The sequence below is a fragment of the Rissa tridactyla genome, chromosome Z, assembly GCF_028500815.1.
Source record: "Rissa tridactyla isolate bRisTri1 chromosome Z, bRisTri1.patW.cur.20221130, whole genome shotgun sequence".
NCBI classification, from domain to species: Eukaryota; Metazoa; Chordata; class Aves; order Charadriiformes; family Laridae; genus Rissa; species Rissa tridactyla.
In genome coordinates, this window is record NC_071497.1 from 9,251,457 (window position 1) to 9,274,707 (window position 23,251).

At 43.2% G+C, this 23,251-nt stretch overlaps 1 protein-coding gene across 3 annotated transcripts in view; it reads right to left on the reverse strand.

The window, feature by feature from the left end:
• Positions 1-22,252, reverse strand: part of RASGRF2 (Ras protein specific guanine nucleotide releasing factor 2) — a 131,945-nt gene extending 109,693 nt beyond the window's left edge. For all 3 annotated transcript variants that reach the window (XM_054185101.1, XM_054185103.1, XM_054185102.1), the window contains exon 1: positions 21,875-22,252. In XM_054185101.1, coding sequence (XP_054041076.1) covers positions 21,875-22,159 — 285 coding nt within the window. In that variant the 5' untranslated portion in view covers positions 22,160-22,252. The remainder of the gene's footprint in view (positions 1-21,874) is intronic.
• Positions 22,253-23,251: the final 999 nt, after the last annotated feature.

The following is a 23,251-nucleotide window of genomic DNA, read 5'->3' on the forward strand; positions in this document are numbered from 1 at the left end:
GCAGGTACTGGCATGATTAAGACAGAGTAGTTTAAAACAGGTCTGCACACCCTCATGCCCCTGCAGAAGGGCACAGCGCTCCACTCCGGTGTGCAGAACACCAGAGCCTGGAGAAACCAACAACTGTTCATGGGGGATAAGCAGAGTTTATAACACTGGTGTGGCAAAACCTCCTCCATCACTGACACAGCCTTGACCCCAAAGGCATTGTGAAAAAGGGCTCATTTTGGGTTAGCAAAGCATAAAATGCTTACAGCAGGTAACTGAAAGAAGAAAAAAAAAGAATCTGGTCCTGAGGAGGCTACCTGTCTTATGCCTTCAGTGAGCCTTGGTCCAAGTTTACCAGATTCCTCACTATTCCCCTTGAAAAAAGTGCTTTGCTGCTCATGTATCTAGATGCATATGAACGACAACCTGAAGCTTTAGGCTCATGTTACTAAAATTATGCTATATCATTTGTCAGACTAGTAATGATTACTATTAAGACTTAGCACTGAAGCTAAGGAACTATTTTTGACACAGGATCACCACCACTTCACTGTTTGTTTGCACACATAGGACTGTTATTCAGAACTGCAATGACACACAAGACATTTTTCCAGTCAATTATGTGAATCAGATACATTGCAAAAAATTGAAATATGTCAGTTTTACAAACAATTATTTTCCCACATAAAAAATAGTTTTGTAACAAAAGGAGGTGTTGATTTTTAAGGTAAACACATTTTTATGTGTGTACATAGGCTGCATTTAACCTTTCTTTTATTTAAAAACACACAGAAAACTATGCGCTAACAGCTTTTCCGTTTAGCAGTGAGATTTTTATTTTGTGGTTCCAGAAATTTTCACAGTGGACTTCTGCCAATATTTGTTATATACTTTAAAAAATAGAAAATACTCAGAATAGCCATCTATACTAAAAGTAAATAAACATTTATTGACACTGAATGAATGCTCAGGAAGTTAGTCACAGAAAATCTAGTAATGTTATCACTAGTCTGCTACCTGAACTAGAATTACTTCAAGACCAATTTCATATACTGAACTACAGCCATAAGCATGACTGAAATGTAGATGTATCATGTTATGTTAGCGGCAGGCAAATCTACAGTAAAAATAATAACTACATTTTAATTACACTGTGACATATTTTCTTAACATCTAAGTCACCTTTCCTCTACAAAAAAATAAAACAAACATAGCATCTTCTGTCCAAAACAAAGTCTTCTTGCCAGAGTAAATTATTCAAGGTGGCACAGACCAACACTGTCTCTGAATACCTACACAAAAGCTTAACAGTATCAGCCAACTGAGTGTTAAAACTGCAGCTGAAATTCAGTGTAAATAAACAGGAAAAGAAGGATATGGTGAAAGACAATCTGTATTTCACATGCACGATAATAAGCCCTGAGCTGACTATGCACTAATCAGACCTTGGGGCTGTAACGGAAAATCTGCGGTCTGCGGCTTGGTACTGATCAGAAAGACATTCTGGGAACAGCAGAGGAGCAAAACAGAAAATGGCCCTATGCCATAATGTATATAAATGGCCAAACTACATTTTCAGTGCTAGGTACATCCTGGCTTGATGCCACCAAGCTGAGTGGTGCAGTTGACTCGCTTGAGGGAAGGGATGCCATCCAGAGGGACCCTGACAGGAGTGGGTCCATGCAAACCTCATCAACTTCAACAAGGCCAAGTGCAGGCTCCTGTGCCTGGGTTGGAGCAATCCCCAATACCGGTACAGACAGGGGGATAAAGGGATTGAGAACAGCCCTGTGGAGGAGGACTTGGGGAAGTGGTGGATAAAAATTGGACATAAGCCAGTAATGTGTGCTCACAGCCCAGAAAGCCAACCATATCCTAGGCTGCATCACCAGAAGTGTGGCCAGCAGGTTGAGGGAGGTGATTCTGCCCCTCTACTCTGCTCTGGTGAGACTCCACCTGCAGTACTGCATCCAGTTCTGGAGCTCTCAGCACAGGAAAGACATGGACATGTTGGAGCAGGTCCAGAGGGCCGCAAAAATGATCAGAGGGTTGGAGCACCTCTCCTATGAGGACAGGCTGAGAGAGTTGGGGCCTCTCATCCTGGAGAAGGGAAGGGTCCAGGGAGACCTTATTGGGGCCTTTCAATATATAAAGAGGACTTATAAGAAAGATGGAGAAAGACTTTTTACCAAGGCCTGTAGTGACAGGAGAAGGGGCAACAGCTTTAAACTGAAAGCGGGCAGATTTAGATTGGACATATGGAAGACATTTTTTATGAGTGTGGTGAGACACTGGAACAGGCTGCCCAGAGAAGTTGAGATGCCCCATCCATGGAAGTGTTCAAAGTCAGGCTGGATGGGGTTTTGAGCAGCCTGGTCTAGTGGGAGGTGTCCCTGCCCATGGCAGGGAGTTTGGACTAGATGATCTTCCAATGTCCCTTCCAACCCGAACTTCCTGTGATTCTATGATTCTCCATCTCAGAACAGAGAGGGCAGAGCTGTAAGTTAAGAGAACAGCAAAGAAACAAACTAGAAGGTGTAGAATGGTTCCTGATGAGAGAACCTATTGTTAGAAACCCATCCAGACCAGTCAATGGAAAGGTTCTCCAGATCACCTTTCAGTCTGTGAATGCTGCCTACAGGAGCAGACACTTGTTATGGGAAGCAGGGAAGAGCTTTTTGGGATTGTACAAGACTTGTTATGGGATGACTACAGGAGGAACCAAAGGCAGGGAAAGGGAAGAGTAAGCATGGGAAAATAAAGGAATAAGCTAACAAAAGGGGCCAATCAGGCCAGTACATCTGCCTGTCCATGCCCTGTGCTTGACCATCACAGTGTCTCCTGTTGTTGCCTTAAACTCCATTTCTAACTATTTTCCTGGATAGGGTGAGTCTGTATCTGTGTGCATATGTGTGTCTATGAAGCTCTAAGGGCCATCAACTGGATGACAGACCACAGGTCACAGGGGCCCATATGTCTGTGATGCCAGCAAATGGATTGTGACTGTGAATGTGACTGCTGGTGAATATCGGGCCACACCAGCCAGTCAGCAGAAGTCACCTGGCAGCCCGCTCTCAATACAGGTTTAAGTCTGGGCCAATAGCTGAGTCTCTGTGAGTGAGACAACTGGAGGAGTTAAGACACTGAAAGGGCCAGAAGGTCGAGGCCAACTACTGGTGGGGCCACAAAGTCTGGGGGTCTGTGGAGAGACCAGTTTGGGTGTGTCTGTGTTTTTGTGCATGAACTAACTGTAGGAAAGAGGATCCAAGAGCCAGCAGCTGGATGAAGTGTGCCTAGGCCATTTTCTGGAAGGATACATATTATAAAGATGCATAATTTCCACCTAACAGACCGTCATCTTGATCAGCCAGAGTGGGAAACAGGATGAGGCCACTGGTGCTGTTTGTGTTTGCATCAGTGCTGAGCGTTTGTGTTGATCTGAGTGTACTGAACACCCAGGTTTCGTGTGTGCGCTGCTGCATGAGGCGGTGTGCCCTGATGCTGCTCGGACGTGGCAGCATGAAGCTGCAGGAGCTGAACAGTACAACATTAAGGTGCTGATTAAAAATCAAAAGGTATTTCTTCATGACAACGTGTAGTGAGCCTTCAAATTACTTGCAACAGCCACTGGAGGCTTTACAGAAGTAAGTATGTAGGGATTCAAAAAGGAATTTGGCAAAGTCTGAGAAGAAAAATCACTGTTCACTGCAAAGGCATGAACTTCAGCTCAGGGTATTAGGTCTGGAAGTTGCTAGAGCTTAAGACAGCATTTGTGGAAAGCATCACATATGCCCTGACACACTTATCCAACTGTCAGCTGTCGACACTAAGAGGGAGTGGAGATTTGGCTCAATGAACTTTTGATCTATGGTGGTCAAACTTACGTTGACATAATCAATACTCAACTCTTGCTGCTGTTACAAGAGTGAAGCTAGTATTCTGTAAAATGAAATATGTAACGATTATGAATGGCATGTAATTAAGTCTGATTTATAGCACAGGGTTGATAGCTGAAGCATGTGCCATCTCTTCAGAAGCTGTCTAGTGCTTTCAGTTCCTAAACATTTTTTAAAAGGTGCTCTGTGCACCATAACGACAATCTCCTCATCCACAGAGCTAAACCGAACACGTGGTGTTTTGCCTTGAGCCATGTAAACACAACCCAGTTGCATAGCTTTGTTGGTATTTTTGACCTCACTCATCACTCAGGCTAGGAAGTCAAGATGTAAACATTATCTGGTAACAATGAATTGCACCACATGACATCACCACAGAAACATGGCAATCCCTTTCATTTATTACAATAAAAAATACTCTAAAATGAAAGGTCTCTAGACATATGCAACCCTCAGCATTTAGAGGCTCTCAAAGTACCTTAACGGCCCGGATATCAACACTGTCTCAAGAAAACAGTGAGGGTTCACACTCAACTAAGAGGAGGTAGAAGCATTTCTCCACAAGGAGTCAAGGATACATCACTAGAATACAGGAAATCAGAACGGGGACCTCAAAGATTTATTATTCATTGTGAAATGTTTAGCTAGGTAAGGCTACCATAATTGTCAGCTATCGAATGTTCTGCAGCCATCAGAACATCTCAGGCAAGACACCAGACATTAGTTTCTAGGTCTGAGGGTAGGTGTGTGACTAGGAAACCAATTTTAATGCCAGTTTTCAAGACTTTTTTTTTTTTAAACACATTAGATGATAGGATATGCTTAAAGCACTCTTATTATTCTTGCTGGCTGTCCACTGATTCTGGAAAACCTACCTGGCTTGCTAGTAATGTGGTTAGCCATAAAGGAGATGCGAAAGCATTATTTTTAAAACATGACCTATGTTACAGATAGGAAATTTCCATATTAATGTAAAAAACACTGAGCAACTTTGAGCATGTGATGGGTGACAAGTACAAGTAGGAATTATTACTACTACATTTGGAAGTCCCTGATGACAGGAGTAACACAGGCAAAACTATAAAATACATTTAATGAAAAAAATTCATGAAGTACATTTCAGGACTGCAAGAAGGAGGTCTTCTAGGTGATGAGAGAGGGTTAAGAGGGTTTACATTGGAAACATGACTTAGGAAGTTTCCAAACCTTTGGGTTTACTGCCATGCGCTAAATACTAATACATTTAATATTTAATTACACTAAATGTATTAAATTTTATGAAATATTGAATAATATGCAAATAAGATATTTTTTAAAAACTTGAATTCACCTACAGACTCCAGTATGTTCCAGGTCTGGAAACAACTTAAAGTGAGTATGAGCAAATGTTTCAAAAAATCAAGCCGATGTTGCTTAACGAGTAACTAAGAACAATTAATTCAGCATAAGTTTTTAAAACAAGTATTTCAAGTGCTAAGTTTAAGGACATCGCCAGAGCAGTTTTCAGTAACAGCATCAACAACAACAAAAAAGTGCATCTCTCCATGCTTCTAAGTCCATATTGTATATTTTGTTTTACTGATCACAAGGACTTTTGCTGTCTACTCTGTGTTTATTATGCTAACAGGTGCCAACACTTCCATTTAATCCAATCTGGAATGTCTGCTGTATCTTACTGTGCCTTCCTGTGTCTATGTATGGTAAGCTAAGCATGCCTAGCTCTAAGACGCCTACGGTTACACAGCTTTGGCTCCTCCACGTACAAGCAGTTATCTTCTAATTTAGCTTCTCTGAGTATTTAACAGAGGGCACTGAAATTGATTAAGGCTTCTGATATACCCAAATGGCTGCTACAGGTTGAAACGCATCAAACCTGCTAAATAAATTTGCTAGTAGTGTCTCACAGGAAGAGGTTATCTGCTAGGGGTACTTGGATATTTTCAAAGATGACATATGTACAAACAACGTTGTCCCCACACCCACCCCGCCCAGGAACAGGGATGAACTCACAGGTTGCCCAACGCAACAATAACATCAAAGCAGCACGGGGGTTGCAAGGCTCTGACCGACACATGAATCCATTCATCACAGAGCAGTTTACAATACGGCGTATTTTCTCAGTTACTTGGAGGAGAGAGCTTTAGGAACGGCTAATGTCATCTGCATAATAAAAACCTGCAGTTACTTTCGCCTGTCAAAGAGGACTTTATTAAGGCAGGGAGAGATCAAAGACTTCCAGTACAGCTGCCTGATGGAGGAAAAGAGGCAGACAAGGAAAGAGAAGAGGAATAGAGACTTTTTAGTGCCAGTCTTCATTTTGCGTTAGAAAAAGTTTTTATAGTCTACTGACAGCTATAACCATAAAAATTTGTTCTATGAGACAGTTTTTGTTCAACATAAACACTGTAAACAGATATGCCCACCCTCAGTCACAAAATGGGGTTTAAGTATCTCACTAAACTAGTTGCTCCCTTTTAAGTCCTTAATTGAGAAAATAAAAATAAAAATCCAAGAAATGATGTTATGTCATACTCTGTTGTGCCACACTGTAATCCCGAAGTTAAAAACAAGAGAAGATGCCAACAATTCTAGGCTGAAACTTTCCGTATTTCCACCTTAGCAGCCTTGTGCTTTTCTGAAACAGTTCATGGAAAACTGCTGGTGTTTTAAGCAGATTTCACATACTCCAGTATCCCAAACAATAATTAAAAATTAACATACGCTGACATTCTCACAACATCAGTAACCCATAATAAAAGCTGCAGGTTATACATACAAGACATGCAGAACTGGATACTGTTTGTATTACTCAGTGATAATTAAATAATTTGCTGTAGCTACATTCAGGGGTTTTTAGGGGGTAGCCTGATTCTCATAAGCATTTTTAATCAAACGAGTCAATTACACTTGAATACACTTCTTTGGAAGCTCCCAAAGCTCTCCTCCAAATATGTTTTCCATTGATTGTCCACGTTTCCCACAGCACTCCACCCCACTCATATCCTTCCTGACCTGGGTTACTTAAAAATAACCTTGAATCAAGAAAGAACATCAGGAAATATAAATGGAAATGGCAGCTGATCAACCCCTAATAAAAGGTACATGGTATTAAAGCAGATCAGGCACCTGGTCCCACTCGATATATTTAGAAGAGTCTAAACTCTGAAGTCACTTAGTTTAAATAATCCACTCCAGTGAAATTATATCAGATATACACATGGTAAAGCAGAGACGCTTATTTCTGTGCTTTAGATGTAAGAATCACCACTCATGCATTTTTATAAAAGTAAGTGGAGTAGGAATAAACGAGGCTTAGCTTTGCTTGGGGGTGTTCCAGTTTTACACATCATGCAGCTTCACTACCAAATAGGTATTCCCCAAATAAATCCCTGGGGGTGAAGATTAAGAAAAAAAAGAAAAAGCCACCTGAATAAACAGTACAGACAAGTACAGGATAACGGGAAACTCGGGAAGAAAAAGGGTAATAAAGAGATACACACTAGCCCTTATATCCTAAAGCTTAACAGCCCCTTTCCCCTCTTTCCTTCTGTCTCTATAATAAATACAGCCTGAAGAAGATCCAAAGTTATGTTACACTTCCCAGGGTAGCAAAACAAAGTATTTTGTAAATATTACTACTGCTCAGCACAAGAAGAAAACAAAAGCAGGAAAATGCTGAATTATGGATATATTCCATGTACCTCAAGAGAAGGAAAAAAGGCTTCCGCCTTAGTTAGCAACAGTTATATCACATTCTGCTCATTAGTGCAAAAAGTTTGAAGTCAAGTTTACTCTAGTTGCACAATTTTTTCCTGCTACAACTTAAACGTTTGCCAAACCAGAATGACTACTTCAAATTTAAATCAGATGGGAAATGATTAAAAACAAAACAACCTTTCTCGCTGCCCCAGAAAACAGAAAAGAACTGAAGTAGAAAATACATACCACATACACACTGCACTAGTATATGCAAAAAGAAAAAAAGCGCCCATCACAAGTACAAAAAGCCAGAAAGAATTTTCATCTTTTTACTTCTCAGAAAACTCTTAGAAATTCTGAATTCAGATTTTTATTATGGTTCTCATTAAAACTTCAGCTCAGATGCTGAGCCAGTAGTAAATTTCTGCCAGGGAATGAAAAGTAAGCCTGATCACTGTACAGCAACTTAAAACAATGTCCTGGAATATATATTTCTTTTCTCCTGTGATTTTACTTCCTGACAACAAGCAGAGAGGAAAATGTAAGAAAGTGAAGTGGGAACCCTTGTGGTTTTGCCTTACAAAAAAAAAATTCCTACTATTTGGGCCAACAGTTCTGTCTTAGAACTAAATGTCCTGGGTGAAGGTTCGACATCACCTTTTACCGTCCTCTGAGCCTGCTCATTCAGCCAGTTTTTCAATCCACATCACTGCCCACTTATCTAAGCCATACATTGTCAGCTGTCTACAATGATGATTTTATGGGAGACAGCACCAAAGACTTTATTAAGGTCGAGGTAAACAACCTCCACTGCTTTCCCCCCATCCACCAAGTTAGTCACCTCATTGTGGAAGGCTATCAGGTTGGTCAAGCATGATTTCCCCTCTGTAAATCCATGCCGACCACTCCCAATCACCTTCTTGTCCTCATGTGTGTGGAAATGCTTTGCAGGAGGATTTTCTTCATCACCTTCCCAGGTACTATGGTGAGATCAACTGCCCTGTACTTCCCTGGATCTTCCTTTTTGCCCTCCTTGAAGATACAAGTGATATCTGCTCTCTTCCAGTCCTTAGGAACTTCTTCCAGTCATCATGACCATTCTATGCCCTTCAAGTCTTCACGCATATCATACGAAGTTCACTCAAGCAAAAGGTTTGGATACCACTGGACTGCATTAAGATATCATTAGACTATGGATGGATTCAAAGTCAAAGACTTGTGTTCCCAAGTTTCTCAAGAATTTAGACAATTCTGAATTTTTAAATTGAACTGGAATAATTTATAGAAAAGAAAATGTATTTTTACTGCATATAACTGCCAAATAGAGCCATTAGATTAAGGAGGCAAAGTCCAAACATCTAAACGTATTAGGAAAGATGAAAAAACACAGTTCAAAAAGATGAGATGTCTTGGATGCTGCATATTTTTGCTATTCTTACTTAACAAATTTCACACTCCACCACAGAGGTCAAAAAGCAACATTAGAGACAAAAATCAGAATTGCTTTCAAAATTACTTGGAATTGCTGCGTGACCTTTGCAAAGCAAATCATTAGAGCTCTTTCTGGACAGTCAGCTTATGCTACAAGCCATTTAAAGCAGACCCAACATTTACTGTTACATTTGTCATATAGCCAACTCATTAGGTCTCCACCTAAGGTCTTACACACTACCTACACCCTAGAGATTTAGTACCTTACCCAGAAAATCAAAGGTATGGAAATCTGGCAATAGCAAGACCAAGTAGCCAAGACATGAGTTAAAGAAAGTGGCTGAATCACAAAGTAGACTGTGATCGCAAGAGTGTCCCCTATGGGAAACGATCCTGTGAGCATGAGACAGGTAGGAAGCCACATGAAGGTGAACACCCAAGGACTGCCTGTGAGATTACAAATACCACAGCTGTACTCTCTCAGGTATAATCCGCTCCTTGCAGCGCAGTCCCTACAACAGCTCTTTGGGGCTCACACCACGGTACTTTCTTCCAAGCTTGTCGCATGGAAGCTGAGGAAAGCACATGACCTCTTTTGTTTTTTAAGTAACCTCCTATACACCGCACCACTGTCAGAATAAGACAACGTGGTTGCTTACACTTCTCCACGTACCTTGAAAACAACAGTAGAAAGTCAGGATACCTCAGCAGACCAAGAAATAAAACATCGTTGCCCTGCAAGTTGCTGAAGCGGTTTCACGAGTAGGACTCAATGCATTTGAGAAGCCATTAAGAAGGGACAAAAGTGATGAAATAAGCCTTACACAGGTACTTGGTTTTGTTCATGTGTTCCCTCTTGCTGGCACATTGAGTCATTTTCTAGTATGAACTGAATGAGAGGAGCACAGAGACGAAGCAAACTCATACAGTGTCCCCAGCACCGCACATGAGGCAGCTCCGACACACTGCATTAATATTGGTGGGGCAGAAAGCAGAACAGGAAGACCAAAAAAAACCAGTTTGAAATTTACACAAGGACGGGAAAGACTCAAAGAAAATGACACCAGAAAGATGAAGCAAATGCGTGTACAACCATATACTATTAGGCTAGCAATGAATTTCAATGATTACGACAATCACAAGTGTTGACGGAGAAGAAACACCCTTCTAGGGTAAGTAGTATTAAGAGGGTCTGCTATAATTACAAATAACTTATTCACAAAAAAATATGAGGAAGAAATTCTTTCCAATTTCAGTTGAGTGCATCAAAACCAAACTGCTTGAAAGAGTAAGTTGTACAAGCCAGGTTAACTGGACTAGCGAGAGCATTCTGCCTGGAAGGACAAATACGCAAGGTGCACCCAACAGACCCCGGTGGCAGAGAGGAATAAAGTCATGAATTACAAGAGGAATACCCCAGCTGTAAGTTTCAGGATTAGGCACTTCTCAGGCCTTACCACGTGCTTTTCCTGTGTGCAGAAACACGCTCAGGATACCTTATGACTAACTCGGTAACCACTTCTGCGTTCACCCATTAAGACGCAGATGAACACCCTAAAATACTGCAAGGATAAACAAATATCCCGATGCAGATGGTGTTACCCATATGCTGGCATATGGGAAGCACTATTAGGCCTGTTTTACTCCTGCAGAAGGAAGGCAGTCAAGAAACTGATTCACCAGGAGGCCACAGGGAGTGAAGGGCTCAGGAAGCAAATGTACCCAGGACGTACGTAACCCAAATAACCATCCTTCTGCTCCGCACCACCCAGCCTATGAACACACATAAGACACACGCACATTCCAATGTCTTCAAAAAAGTAAAAATAAAATATAGGATCAAAGAGGTATTTGCAGAAAGTCAATGGTCTGTAAGAAAACCTCTTTAAAATCAGGAAGATACTTCCTTTTTTTTTTTCTTTTTTTTTTTTCCTCCTTCCCTTCTATGAAAGGTAAATCTATCTATTTATTTATTTCACGTGGAACCACTTGGCATTATTCTAAATTGTCAAGTACATCTGAGTGGCTGCCTTTACTTCGTTCACTTGGCTGGCACGCAGCCAAGTCATCTGCTGCTAAGCTACGAGAATGCGGTGCAGCATTCAGGGAAGAGTGTCCCTCTTTAGAGGATTTTAATATTAGTGTACGTGGTGCAGACACGACTTCTCCGTGGGTCTGCAGCAGTTTTCATACTGCTGATGACGGAGCTCTCTCAGGTCGCTGCACATTGTGGACCGTACAACACTGGACACCAGCTAGCTAGGCTTTCCCTCAGGCCACCAAGTAATGCACTTACGAAACTTCCATCTGCAGTAGGCAGCAAAAAGATGAGAAAAAAACCTAGTCTAGGGTCTGCAAGCTTACACCTACTACAATAACAAAATGAATTGTCTCTATCCGGTTGTTTCCGTAACATACATCATGTGGGTCAAAAAGATTCATTTTTTTTACATGCGTTTGTGCCTCAATTTCATGTTGTTGGGTTTTTTTAGGTTTTGTTTTTTTTTTTTTAGTTTTTGGCATTAGATTACAAAGCCAGGTACACAGAGCTTAGGAGACGCGCCACATTGGAAGCTAGTTTGTGCATTGTTAATTTAGTCCCACGTGTGCAAGCATAATGATTGCAGTTCTTTATTACACGATTCTTCTCTCTCAGGAGATCCTGGTTCAGTTACCACATACAAGTGAGATATGATTTCATATTTTGCTTTGTCTTGATTCTTGAATGCATGTCTCCCTGCTTTATCTATTGCACAATAATAAGCAGAGTTCAGAAACTTCTTACATGATAATCCTATGACACTTTTCATGACGCCATTCAGATGCTTCCTTTGAATTAATGCATTTATTTTCACGACAGCCAGTGAGGTAAGAACGAATTACTGGAAATATGGTGAGCACAAAATCCAGCAGTTTCAGATGCAACTCAATTTGGATGCCTGATCTGAAAAACCACCGGCCTTTGGTATTTAAATGGCACTTTCATTTGTTTTAACTACTACTTTCACAGAGATCAGTTCTACCTTTGTGTGCCTAGCTCTTGGGCCAAGCTGGGTCCCCCAAAGAAGGAATGATTAATTATCATGAAACACCTTGCGGATGTAATTTTTGCAATTTTTCACAGAGATCCTCGGCAAATACAGAATCCAGTCCCCACAGGTGGTGGTCTGATTTTACCTTGAAATCATCTTTCTCTTCCTGCAGCCTCGTGCCTCACGTGCTACAAATGCTCAGAAAAGGAGCGGGGGGAAAGCAGAAAAGCCCTGTAGGAAATGACCCCCTTCAGGATATTAATTGCAATGCTTCTTTTGAACACTTTCTGAGAAAGGAGTCCCAGGAAAGAAACATTTCTCCTGAAACCACGGAGCACATCACAACACAGAAGGCGGCGTGACTGCTGGGCTGCTCGGGAAGCCTTGGCTCTGTCCTTCCCTGACTGCTGGGTGCTCAGTCCGGCATCCCTACAGCCTGTTCTCACACTCTGTGCACCCTGCTCTTACACCCTCTGCACACAACTCCTGGGACTTCTCAGGAAAGCAAAAGAGACAGAAAACATGCGCTAATACTTGTAAGGAGCAGCTGCAGAGACTCTGCTCCAGCCCTTGGACCTTACACTGAGCTGGTGCTGTGACAGCAGTAGCTGGCTAGCATTCTCCTGTGGGATAACCACTAGAGGGAGAAGGTTTGTACCTCTCCAGTGGGCGTTATGCTTCCCATCTGCCATCACAAAGATACTGAGATTCCTGGATTCTGGGAGGCTGGAAGATTCCAACTCTGGAAGCACCAACTCATCTGGATCTTCTCCCCATCACTGTTCCTCATTTCACCTGGTATTCCCTTCAGTCATCATACACTTCTTGGGCCACGAAAGCTACAACCAAAAGACCTCACAGTCACAAAACCAACAAATACACCATCCCAGGAGCTCTCATTTGCCTGATGTTCCTGGTCAAGACCTAAGAATAGGCAGAATATTTATGCTATCAAATGCAATAGCAGTATTATCACCTCAGTGCCATTTAGTCCTGTTCTTCCCTTCATCTGTACACACCAGTATCTGCATGACTAGTGGTGACATTGCACAGATATCAATGTTGGATCCCTCCACTCTTCTGTCAGTTTTTCTTCCATCTTTCTCATAAGAGACCTTTGCAGCTGGCTCACAACTTCTAAATTATCCCCAACAGATTTATTAGGAAGAAGTATTTTTACTATTTCTCTAAATTTTTTCTGAGTGCCAAATGGAAGAGAATATAAGTAGTGCAAAAGGTTGCAATTTTGTTGTCATGCCTGAGCACCCATGAATGCATGGGGTTAAAAATTAATTCCCGATTTCATTCTGGAGGACATCAGAGAGATTCTGACAAAGTCACTGAACATGATCTCCACAACACCGAAGAATACAAAATCCTTGGCATTTGCTGAGACAGGAGAAACAACTTGTGTAAGGGGAGAGGAAGTGAACAGAAAGCAGAAAGAAAAAAAACCAGCAGTCACCTGCCATCATCCTAAACTTCCAACATGAGGATCCAGCACATATCTAAAACATCGAACAGCAATAAAGCAGTATGTTTTAGGGTCCAGCATGGCACATTTCAGAACATTGTCTACAGCCATAAACACTCAAATTTCACAGCTGTCTGGGTGAAAAACCAATAAATGTTCCCCATGTCTGCAGCAGAACATGTTGTTGGAAGTGCCCAGGACACATGTGAGCCAGATGTCCCAGTTCAACAGCCAACCGAGATTTAGTCACTACTCTTGGTCAGGTCTGCTCACTCTAACAAATGTAGACACCTAATTTAGGATGGGGTGACTAATTCTCCAGACTTCACTGACTGTACTTGCTGGGACTCCACTGTCTGCAATAGTGTGGGGCACCGGCATCCTACCCTACAGTTTAGAATTTATTCAAAGAATGCTAAACAGAAGCACAATATTAAAAAAAAAAAAAAAAAAAAAGGCAAAAAAAAAAGCTATGTAATGAGCTTGCAGAGTTCAAAAGATTGCAGAGGACACACTGTACTGCAATGGAAATGTTGCAGTAATTGGGGAACTTGAACCACACTAGGTCAAAACTGCAGAACGATTAAGCAGCAGATAATTTCTGTTACTCAGACATTATACCACAGTCAAAAACGCAAAAGGCAAAAAATGCACAAAAGTCACTGTTCCACAGTACCGTGAGAAGAAAGGGGAGAACTGTAAGAGGGAGACAGCATATAATCCCATATTTTTTTCAATAGTTACAGCATTTAACTCTTAAAACACAATCCATTTTTTCAAAAGCAGCAGTGGAATTAGAGCTGCCACGATAAAGTGTTTCCACTGTAAAACAGTGGAAGTAAGATCACTTATGACAACATAGCTCAATTCAGAATTGGTACTTTATAAACACTTCCAATAAAACAGAGTTAGTTCTGAGCTCACGGAAAATACAATAGAGACATTGAAATGGCTGGACTGAATCGGGGAAGCCTCTGCTTCTATATATACTGATTCTGTACCTCAAACAGTAAACCTTATGGGATTGGTACATAAAAAAAAACCCCAACACTGGAAGCTAGATCGTAAGCATATGTTCCTAGACATCTAGTGCAGAGCACAGTGTTAAAAAAAACCCCTCTGCCTCAATTTATCTTCAGCATCAGTAATGGCTGGTAGACAGAAAAAACTGAAAAGGGGTACTATGTGGAATCTCATTTTCCTTCAACCGTGTGAACAGGCTGATGACACCGTCTTTCTGAATCGCTGTGGCTGATCAGCAATCAGGCTACAAACAAACAAACATCGTTTTCAATCCAGACGAAATCTACCCACACCTTCCCCAGCAGATCCATGAAAGAGTACCTAAATTTGGCCAGTCCATCACCACTTGAGTAAGCACAAAGTGAGAATGCTTATAACATTCATACTGAAAAATGGGTTAGTGTTGCCTCCGACTCCGCAGCAGCCGCGGTACCAAACGTGCTTTGAAGCAGTGGATCTAGAGAAGCGTGCTCCTGCTAGCAGCAAAATCTCCTGCTAATAATGGCAAAAAGCAGCGGGTTGGTATTTTCAGACCTCGCTATCTCTACCAGCTGCATGAGGTCTATGTTAATGATTTACTGCACTGACGGGGTTCTTTTTGGTGTGAATCTGCTCCACTATATGTGGAAGCAACACAGTGGGACACTACCTAGAGTGCCCTGCTTGTGATGCAGCTGTCAGCTCTCCAGATCCGCATTATGCACTAACAACTGGGTTGCACTACCAACACCATCGTTGCTCAGGACGCAATACGGATATAAACGCCAGGAACCCACAATGGGCTGCACCAGAACGTGCCCCATCCCTTCCCTCTTTGCAGAAACTACTCAGTAATGCAGATACACTGCACGTGATAGGCACAAGACTGGTCACTGTATGTGGCCAAATTGAGCAACAGATTCTTAGGATGCATGCAGATTCTTAGGATAGAAAATCCTCAGCAAGTGGATCAAAAAAAAATGCCGTGGTATTAGTAATGATGAGATTGTAATACATAATATATGAATATATAAAGACTGATAATATTGCCAAACTAATACAGAAATAGAAGCATCTCTGCCTGGATCTTCTATTGAGGTATATGGTGAGAAACTGAAACAGGTGGCACGTGACCAGAAAACAGGGTACGTGCCTTACGAGTCTGCTTAGATGATGACGAAGAAGAAAAACACTAAATCTATTTTAAAAGTTAAATAAAGGCAAATTAAGATAAATGGAATACAATTATTCAGACGACTAGGGACAGACTTGCCTTTTTTGTCCTCAGAATTTTTTTTATTTTCTACACATTTCATCTTACATTTGAGGAACTAAACAGATCCCGCAACATCAATGCAACTCTGCTAACAAAAGAGACAAAACGAAAGAGCTGGCAGCATTGACTATGCTGGCAGCATAAGACTGGTGGAAGAATGAAATTGGTGTTAAACTGTTATGATACTTCATTTTGAATGTAATTCGAGTATTCACATCATCGTTGTGAGCTCCACAGCTGTATGTACGTTCTGGTCACTTTGCACAGCGTTCGCGTGATGCTTGAGGTTGAGAAGGTGGAACGCATTATTCTTACAGGCTAAGTGTCAGTGCGGCGGTTTTGGGATTTACGCTTTGGGATGCATTTGTAATTCAGTTCTAACCTGATTCCAGTCTTTCCCTCGCTGACATTTCACCTGTTAGCTAAAAGGATTTCCCAGCAACTCCACAAATAAGCCTTTGCCAAATATAATTTGGCTTGGGACCTAATTATTTTTCCAATAACTTAATTAGGAGTATGCACTTCTGTTAAAGCATACTGTAATATTTCAGGACCTTACAATACCTCACAGAGAAATGTTAAGGACTTCAGCCCATGGTTTTCTCTTCAATAAAACTTGGTCTCACCAAAATCTGGTCTTACTACGATCACTCCCAGTGTTCTTTTAATTACTGTTTAGTCTAAGATATCTGGCAATATCTTCTGTTGCCAAGAACAGAAAACAACAGATCAGTCTCCACTCTCTGACCAAAGTGACACGGATTAGGGTAGCCAAAGGTTGAATATTGAACTATTCAATGGCATCAGTATTCTTTGAGGTAATGTCTGTGTGGATTTAACTAAACTTTCAAGAGGATGGCATTTCAAAAATAAACCAGATCTACCTGTAACGCACTTCTCAGCTGGCTATGTTCCCCACTTTTGCATAGTTACAAACAGTCCATTTCATAACTCGACAGTATCGAACATGCATTTTCAAGAGCTAGAATTAAATGCTTAAAAAATGCGTTAAGTTTTGGCAAAATAGCAATAAATATGGCTATGAAATTTTTCTCTTCTTCTCATTATCCCCAAAATGTGCTCATTACTAAGCAAGCAGGTAAACACAAACCATGTATCAAACAGCAAAGCTCTGTCCCTGGAGAGATCACGAGGGTTATACTTTTCTATTTATTTACCGCCTGTTGCCTTTGGCCAGAAAGCACACTGCAAATTCCCTTTACAGTTCTGCGCGAAGAGCCAGAGGCAACCCCTTTGATGCAGCTTGCCTCGAGCGCAACGTCAGCAACTCGTTTTGCAGTTTACTCCTCAAATGCATCTCAAAATGGCTTGAACAAATGTGTTTTTTGAACATGCCCGCAAACTGTATCGTCTTGTGACAGTGACCAAACGATGGAGGGGGCAGAGGGGTTACTTGGGAAAGCAAACAAGAGGTAGTTACCCCAAAGTTGTCCCCATGCAAGAAGCGTTTAGAGACTCTTTTCTGAGAAGGTCTTACAGAAACACTCATCCCAATAGCACTAGTATCTTAAAACTTTCCCACTGGCCATCTTTTTTAATTAACTACTTCTGTTGAAGGTAGTCCACACCCCAAAGAAAAAAAAGAATTTAGAGGGGGGAAAAAAACCCCACAATGAATTTTTTTCTTCTCGGATACTGAGAAGACAAATTCACCTTTTCTTTTTTTTAAACGCTGCAGGAAATTTCTAAAACACCCGCATGTCTGGTGGACCTTTGCACTGAAACATCCCAGGGAGTTACCTGCCCACGTGCAAGCAGTAAGATTTATGGACAGTATTACACCTGAAGCTGGCAAGCTATCTATCTTGCCAAAAAGATAACACCACTCCTCAGCTACCTACTGCATACAACAGAAAGAGGATGCTGAACAACAAGAGGGGGGGTTTTGACCAATAAAATTGAAGAGATGAACTTTTAGTTCATTATATCTTCAGAAACAAATGACCTTTAAGTGCTGTTGCTAGGTTTTATGTACACTGAATTAGCAGTGAGGTACAGCAAAAGCTGTTGGTGGCATATGCCTGCCTTATCACTTCAAGGAACATGTAAAGTAGAGAGGTTTCAAACAAAATCACCATGTCCTTTATAAAATAAATACAGAGCTACAGTAAGCAGAAAAAAAATTCAAATAATTGGATTCTGTAAATCTGTTGAGACATGGACTTAATACTGCATTTAATTTTGCTAAGTGGGAGGAAGATTATTGCAGGCAACATACAAAGGATAGTCTCTGCCCAAATCGTATAACATTTACAAGCTTAGATACACTAAGACAGTTATTAATAACTATATCAGAACATTTCCATGTATTCAATCCACAGTTATGAAAGAAACTAAACATACAGGCCTCCTCCCAATACAGACAATAATAATAATAATAATAATAATATTTACATTGCTGTACTCACATGCTTCCAATAGTCTTTTAAAAAAAAAAATCTGAGAATTTGATGGATAACAAGTGCCGCCTCCTATGAAACACTGCAGAAAGCGTAATGTTTAGGCATTTTATTTTACCTTTGAAAGAGCCTAGCCACTCAGTGAGACAAAGCCATTCTCTTTCCAGAGTTTCTGAAACAAAAGCTGAAATTCATTCTCATCAAGTCTGTCATTGTCACAGCGGAGGACTTGTTGGAGCTGCACTTGTTTACAGCCTACGGTTCCTGCAGGAAGAAGCAGTTTTACTAATACCAGAATTTGAGCTTTTCACATGCAGTATTTTCACGTCCTAATTTTCTGTTTTGAAAATCAGCTTCTTCCACATGGTTGTTTTTCAATAAATCTGTCTTTTTTTTTTCTGAAATGTGAAATCGGAGTGGATAGCAACACCTGTTTGGCATTTACAAAAACCTTTCTAAAATCTGAGGGAGATCAAAACACTTTTCCTTAAAAATAAAAACTCCCCCTACAAATCATTTGATATCTGCAATGTACTCAATTTGATCCCATATTCCCAGAATATCAACTGATTCATGCTCTATGCAGTTTCTTAACATTAAGAAAGGTACCGTAATTTTAAAAGAATTTGCTTTGAAGCAAATATCCTTCCAAAGGAAAAAAAAAACCACTAATATCTTAATGGAAAAGACAAAAAAAAAAAAGTGCATTCTGTCATTGCAATTTTTTTTTCAAGCTCTTAATACTTTAATATTACAGCAAATCTTACGAAGGCATTTGGCATCTTCCACAAAACACTGTTATGGTTCCTGTTAATACTTTAATGTCCCTTCATGATGGACTGCTGGAAGGACATAGCAGCCCCAGCAGTGGTTAAATGTGAAATCATTAAGCTGCGGGGCTTGTTGGGAGCCAGATACCCAAACCTGAGCACATCTGTTGACCGAAATACAGTCTCCTGTATGGGGAAGTAAAGCTCTGACACTCTCCCCGCTGAACTCTCACAACTTCTCAGCACAGTTCTTACCTGGCATGACGACTTGACAAGCAAGCCTTAAACAACTCAAACTGAAATTAAAAGGATCTGCAAACTAAGGAAAACAAAATACTTTTGTTCTGCATGCATTTTCCATAATCTTCAGTTACATAACTTAAAGAAAATCTATTGCTTTTTCAAATATCCACCCAAAGGATGCTGATGAAGCTCTCCTGTGAGATTAATTCTTCTGCCTCTCTCCCCCTCATTTGTGTAATTTTATAGCATATATCACACTAATGTCTAAATTACCTAGGTAAATAAACCCCAAACTAAAGGAGATTATTTTTTTTCTTCTTTCTCTTTTGGAGAAGAGAGATCTCATTCTTTAAAAACTGGCATAGATTTTCCAATTTTTTTCATTCCTTTAATACATTTGTGTGGTTAAATCAAAGCAAATTAAATCTAGGCAGTATTTTTACCCTGCCAGTAGTTAACATGTACAATACTGAGTTTTCATTACCATTTGATTGAAATAACTTTGTGTTCTGTTAATAAACTGACAGTTCACAGTCTATTGCTTTACACTTGTAAGAATATGAGCACATTTTCTGAATAAAAAGGACTGTTTGATTTTCAAATATTTCTCTTTTTTCTTGTGATTTATCACTTTTAGTCGCTGAGGGAGTTTTCTGTGCACCCTAGCAAAGGTTTGTGTCCATATGAATATACAAACAAGGCTACACTTTAATGAGTAACACCTGTGAAAACTACTAACACTCAAAAGCTTTATTCTGCATCAAGTGAAAGGTGAACAGGAAAAAGATATTTTCTGATGGTCTGCCTTGAAAATTCAAGTTAGGATCCCATGAAAAAAACCTGAAGTGTTCTTCTGCCTCTCTAATAGCACTCTGCTATTGTTAAAAACATGAGCATAGTTGATATTTAAAGCAAAGCAAAATTCAGCTTCATCCCCTGTAATTATTTTGTCTCTGCACCACCAAATGTAATTACAAACAACTCAGACATTCATCACTATATAAAAGCACAACTTAAGATTCCCAGAGAACAGATATGGAAAGACATTGTTTTCACACAGTTCTCTTAGTCAAGCCGTAGTTTAACAACACTACCGATAAACAAGTGTACTAAGCCAATGTAAAGCAGGAGGGAAATATTCATGTTTAATTTTATCTAGGGACTCCTCCAGTATTTCTTTTATCAACACTTATGAAGACATGCCTCAAAGCAACGAGCAAGAATGTGACAGAGGAATATGACATAACTACAATCATCCCAACTTCCCAAAGTTCACTTGCTTAACTACGTACTATCTCAGAGCCTGTTTAAACACACAAGTATCTGTTCTGAACGGGCAAAAAAGCACGAACACACGACAAGATTCTGAGCTCTCTTCACAAAGTTATCACGCTAGTGCACCATGCAGATGTGCCGGTTTTCAGGAGCTGGTCTGTGCCCCTTTCTCGCAATCAGAAGGAAATACCTGCAGCCAGCTTGAAACCACCCTCCTTACCAGTTACCCAAACTCTTCCAAACCAGTTTGACACCTGTTTGGCTTCTCCTGCTCAGGGAGAAAGGCGCTAGGGCATGCCAGATGCAGATTCAAACAAATTTCAACCAGGCAGCAAATTAGATCAAGAATTTACATGAGGCAATAGGAGGTGTGTGGTTGGGACACCTGATCTCTATCTACGCTGAACAACAACGCTGTCCTCGTCTTCGCGGTTACGTAATACATAGATAGTATTTAACCACTCACTTGTCCGACACATGAGTGTCAAACTGATCAGCTTTCGGGGCCGGGGGGGACAAGGAATTTGGCAGTTCAGGTGTTAGGAACCATCACCCCTCATGGGAATGAATCCCAGCGAAGCCTTCAGCGTCCTTTGCCCGATGAAAGCCATGCAAGACCAGGCTGGAGCGTTGTGCCACCATTTCTATCGCAAGCACGATCGGCTTTGCAACACCTGCCGACTGCGAAAGAACCCACTGACTTCTGCGAATGGCAGACTGTAAATCAGGGCACACGCTCACCCAGCCACGGGCCTGGCTCTCAGAGGGGTTCTCAAGGGAAAGCTGAGAGCCTGTCACCCCTCACAGCATCACTGTGACAGGCAGCAGCCCCACAGCTACCTAGGGACAAACTTGGTGACTCCATAGTGTCCCCCTGCGCTGTTTTGGTACTTTGGTCCCTCGCACCCTCTATTTGCTGAGTTTGGTGGGAAATGTGTAGCCATATCACAGAAGCGTTGCCATAAAGATGACTAAACACCCAGTTTGTGAGATGCTCCTCTCCAGGTACTCTAGTGAAATAAGGTGTGCAGACACCAGGGAGAAAAAAAAAGAGACAGGGAGGAAGGAAGAGTCATTAGATGGGGCGGGAAAGCCACGGGCCTTGCCACTTTCTTTGCGGCTGCTGCTTTTTGGAGCGCTCCGGAAGCGTCAGGGAGCTGCTCCCTGCCGGGGCCTGGGGCCCGGGGACAGTCACCGTCACCCTCCCGGGGAGATGGAGAGGAGGCAGCCAGGGCGCCCCGACGGCCAGGACTCTCGCTCCCCCCCTCGCACCCTGCCTGCCCTCCTCCCTCCATCCCTCCATCCCTGCATCCCTCCCGCCCCGGGGGGAGAGGGTCGGCCGTCGGGCTGCCCCCGGCGCGGCGGTACCTGCTTCTCCAGCGCCGCATCCTTGGCGCTGCCGGCGGCGCATCCCTTGGGAGCCGGCACCCTCTCGCAGTTGCAGCCCTCCAGCATGTACATGCCGGCGGGGCGGGCGCTCTGCTCCCCCTCGAAGTAGAAGAGCACGTTTTGGTAGAGGGCGAACCACTTTTCGTGCCAGCGGTTGGTCTCCGCCGTCTTCTTGCTCAGGTAGCCCCGCTTGGTGCCTTCCTTGCGGGCCAGCAGCGCCAGGTACAGGGCGTGCCCCTCGTTGTACCGCACGCTCTTCTGCATGGTGGCCGCCCGGCAGCCCGCGGCCACTCGCCCCGGCCGAAGGGCAACCTCCGCGGGCGCTCAGCGCGCCGGTACCGGCTGCGCCGCGCCGCGGCAGCGCTTCATGGGCGCCGGCACGCACCGACGGGCGGCACCCGCCCTCCCCCGAGCTCCGCCCGCCCCCCGGGGGCGGTTGCCGCTAAACCCGCCGCGGCATCCCACCCGTGCCCGTCCCCTCCGTGTCCCCGTCCCCCCGCCCCGCGCCGCCTGCCCGACGCCCCGCGGGAAGAGAGCGTATGGGGGGGGGGGGGGGGGGGTGGCAAGATGCTCCGTCCCCCCACTCCCCCCGGGCAACTCCGCCGTGACGTGCAGGGATCAGCCGTAATCCGCTTTGGGTAGCGATTTAAAGAGCAAAATCGCCGCCGCCGCAGAGCCCCAGTCCCTCCCTCCGCCCGGCGGCGGGGCCGCCTCCCGACCGACGCGGGGGGGACACGGGGGGAGGCACCGAGCGGCCCCGGGGATGGGGATGGGGATGGGGCGGGGGGTCGGATGGGACACCTGCAGGCAGCCGGGCGGTTGGGCTGGACGGGACGGGGCGGGAGGCGCTGGGTGGTTTGGGGGCTCGCGGTCGGTTTCCCGTTAGTTTTCGCCTTTTCGATTCTTTTGAGTGAAAAAATCTTGGAAAGCGGCAGGGCTGGGCGGGAGCCGGCAACTTCGCTTCCGAGCTGCGCGGCGCAGAAAAGCCAGAGCGAGAAGTGACAGCCCGGCGGAACGCCCGAAACCCGCTACTTTTTAACCCGATATGGACGCCGTTTGAAGGCCGGGCGGGGTTGGGGGCCGAAGCGCTGCAGCCGGTCTCGCTCCGGGGCCTCGACACCCCCGCACCCCCCCGCGCATCCCTGCGGGGAGCCCGCAGCCGGCCGGGGCTGCGGGAGCCGTCCGTGTGTCCGGGCTGGCTGCAGGGACAAATTTTCATTATAGATGCCCGCACCGGGCAGCATCGGGGCGGGCACAGCCTCCGTGCCCCGCAGGATGAGCCTGGGGACAAGCCGAGGGAAGGGGGTGGCCAGTCACCCCCCCAAAAGCGGATCGGTACGCGCTTCTGCTTGGAGA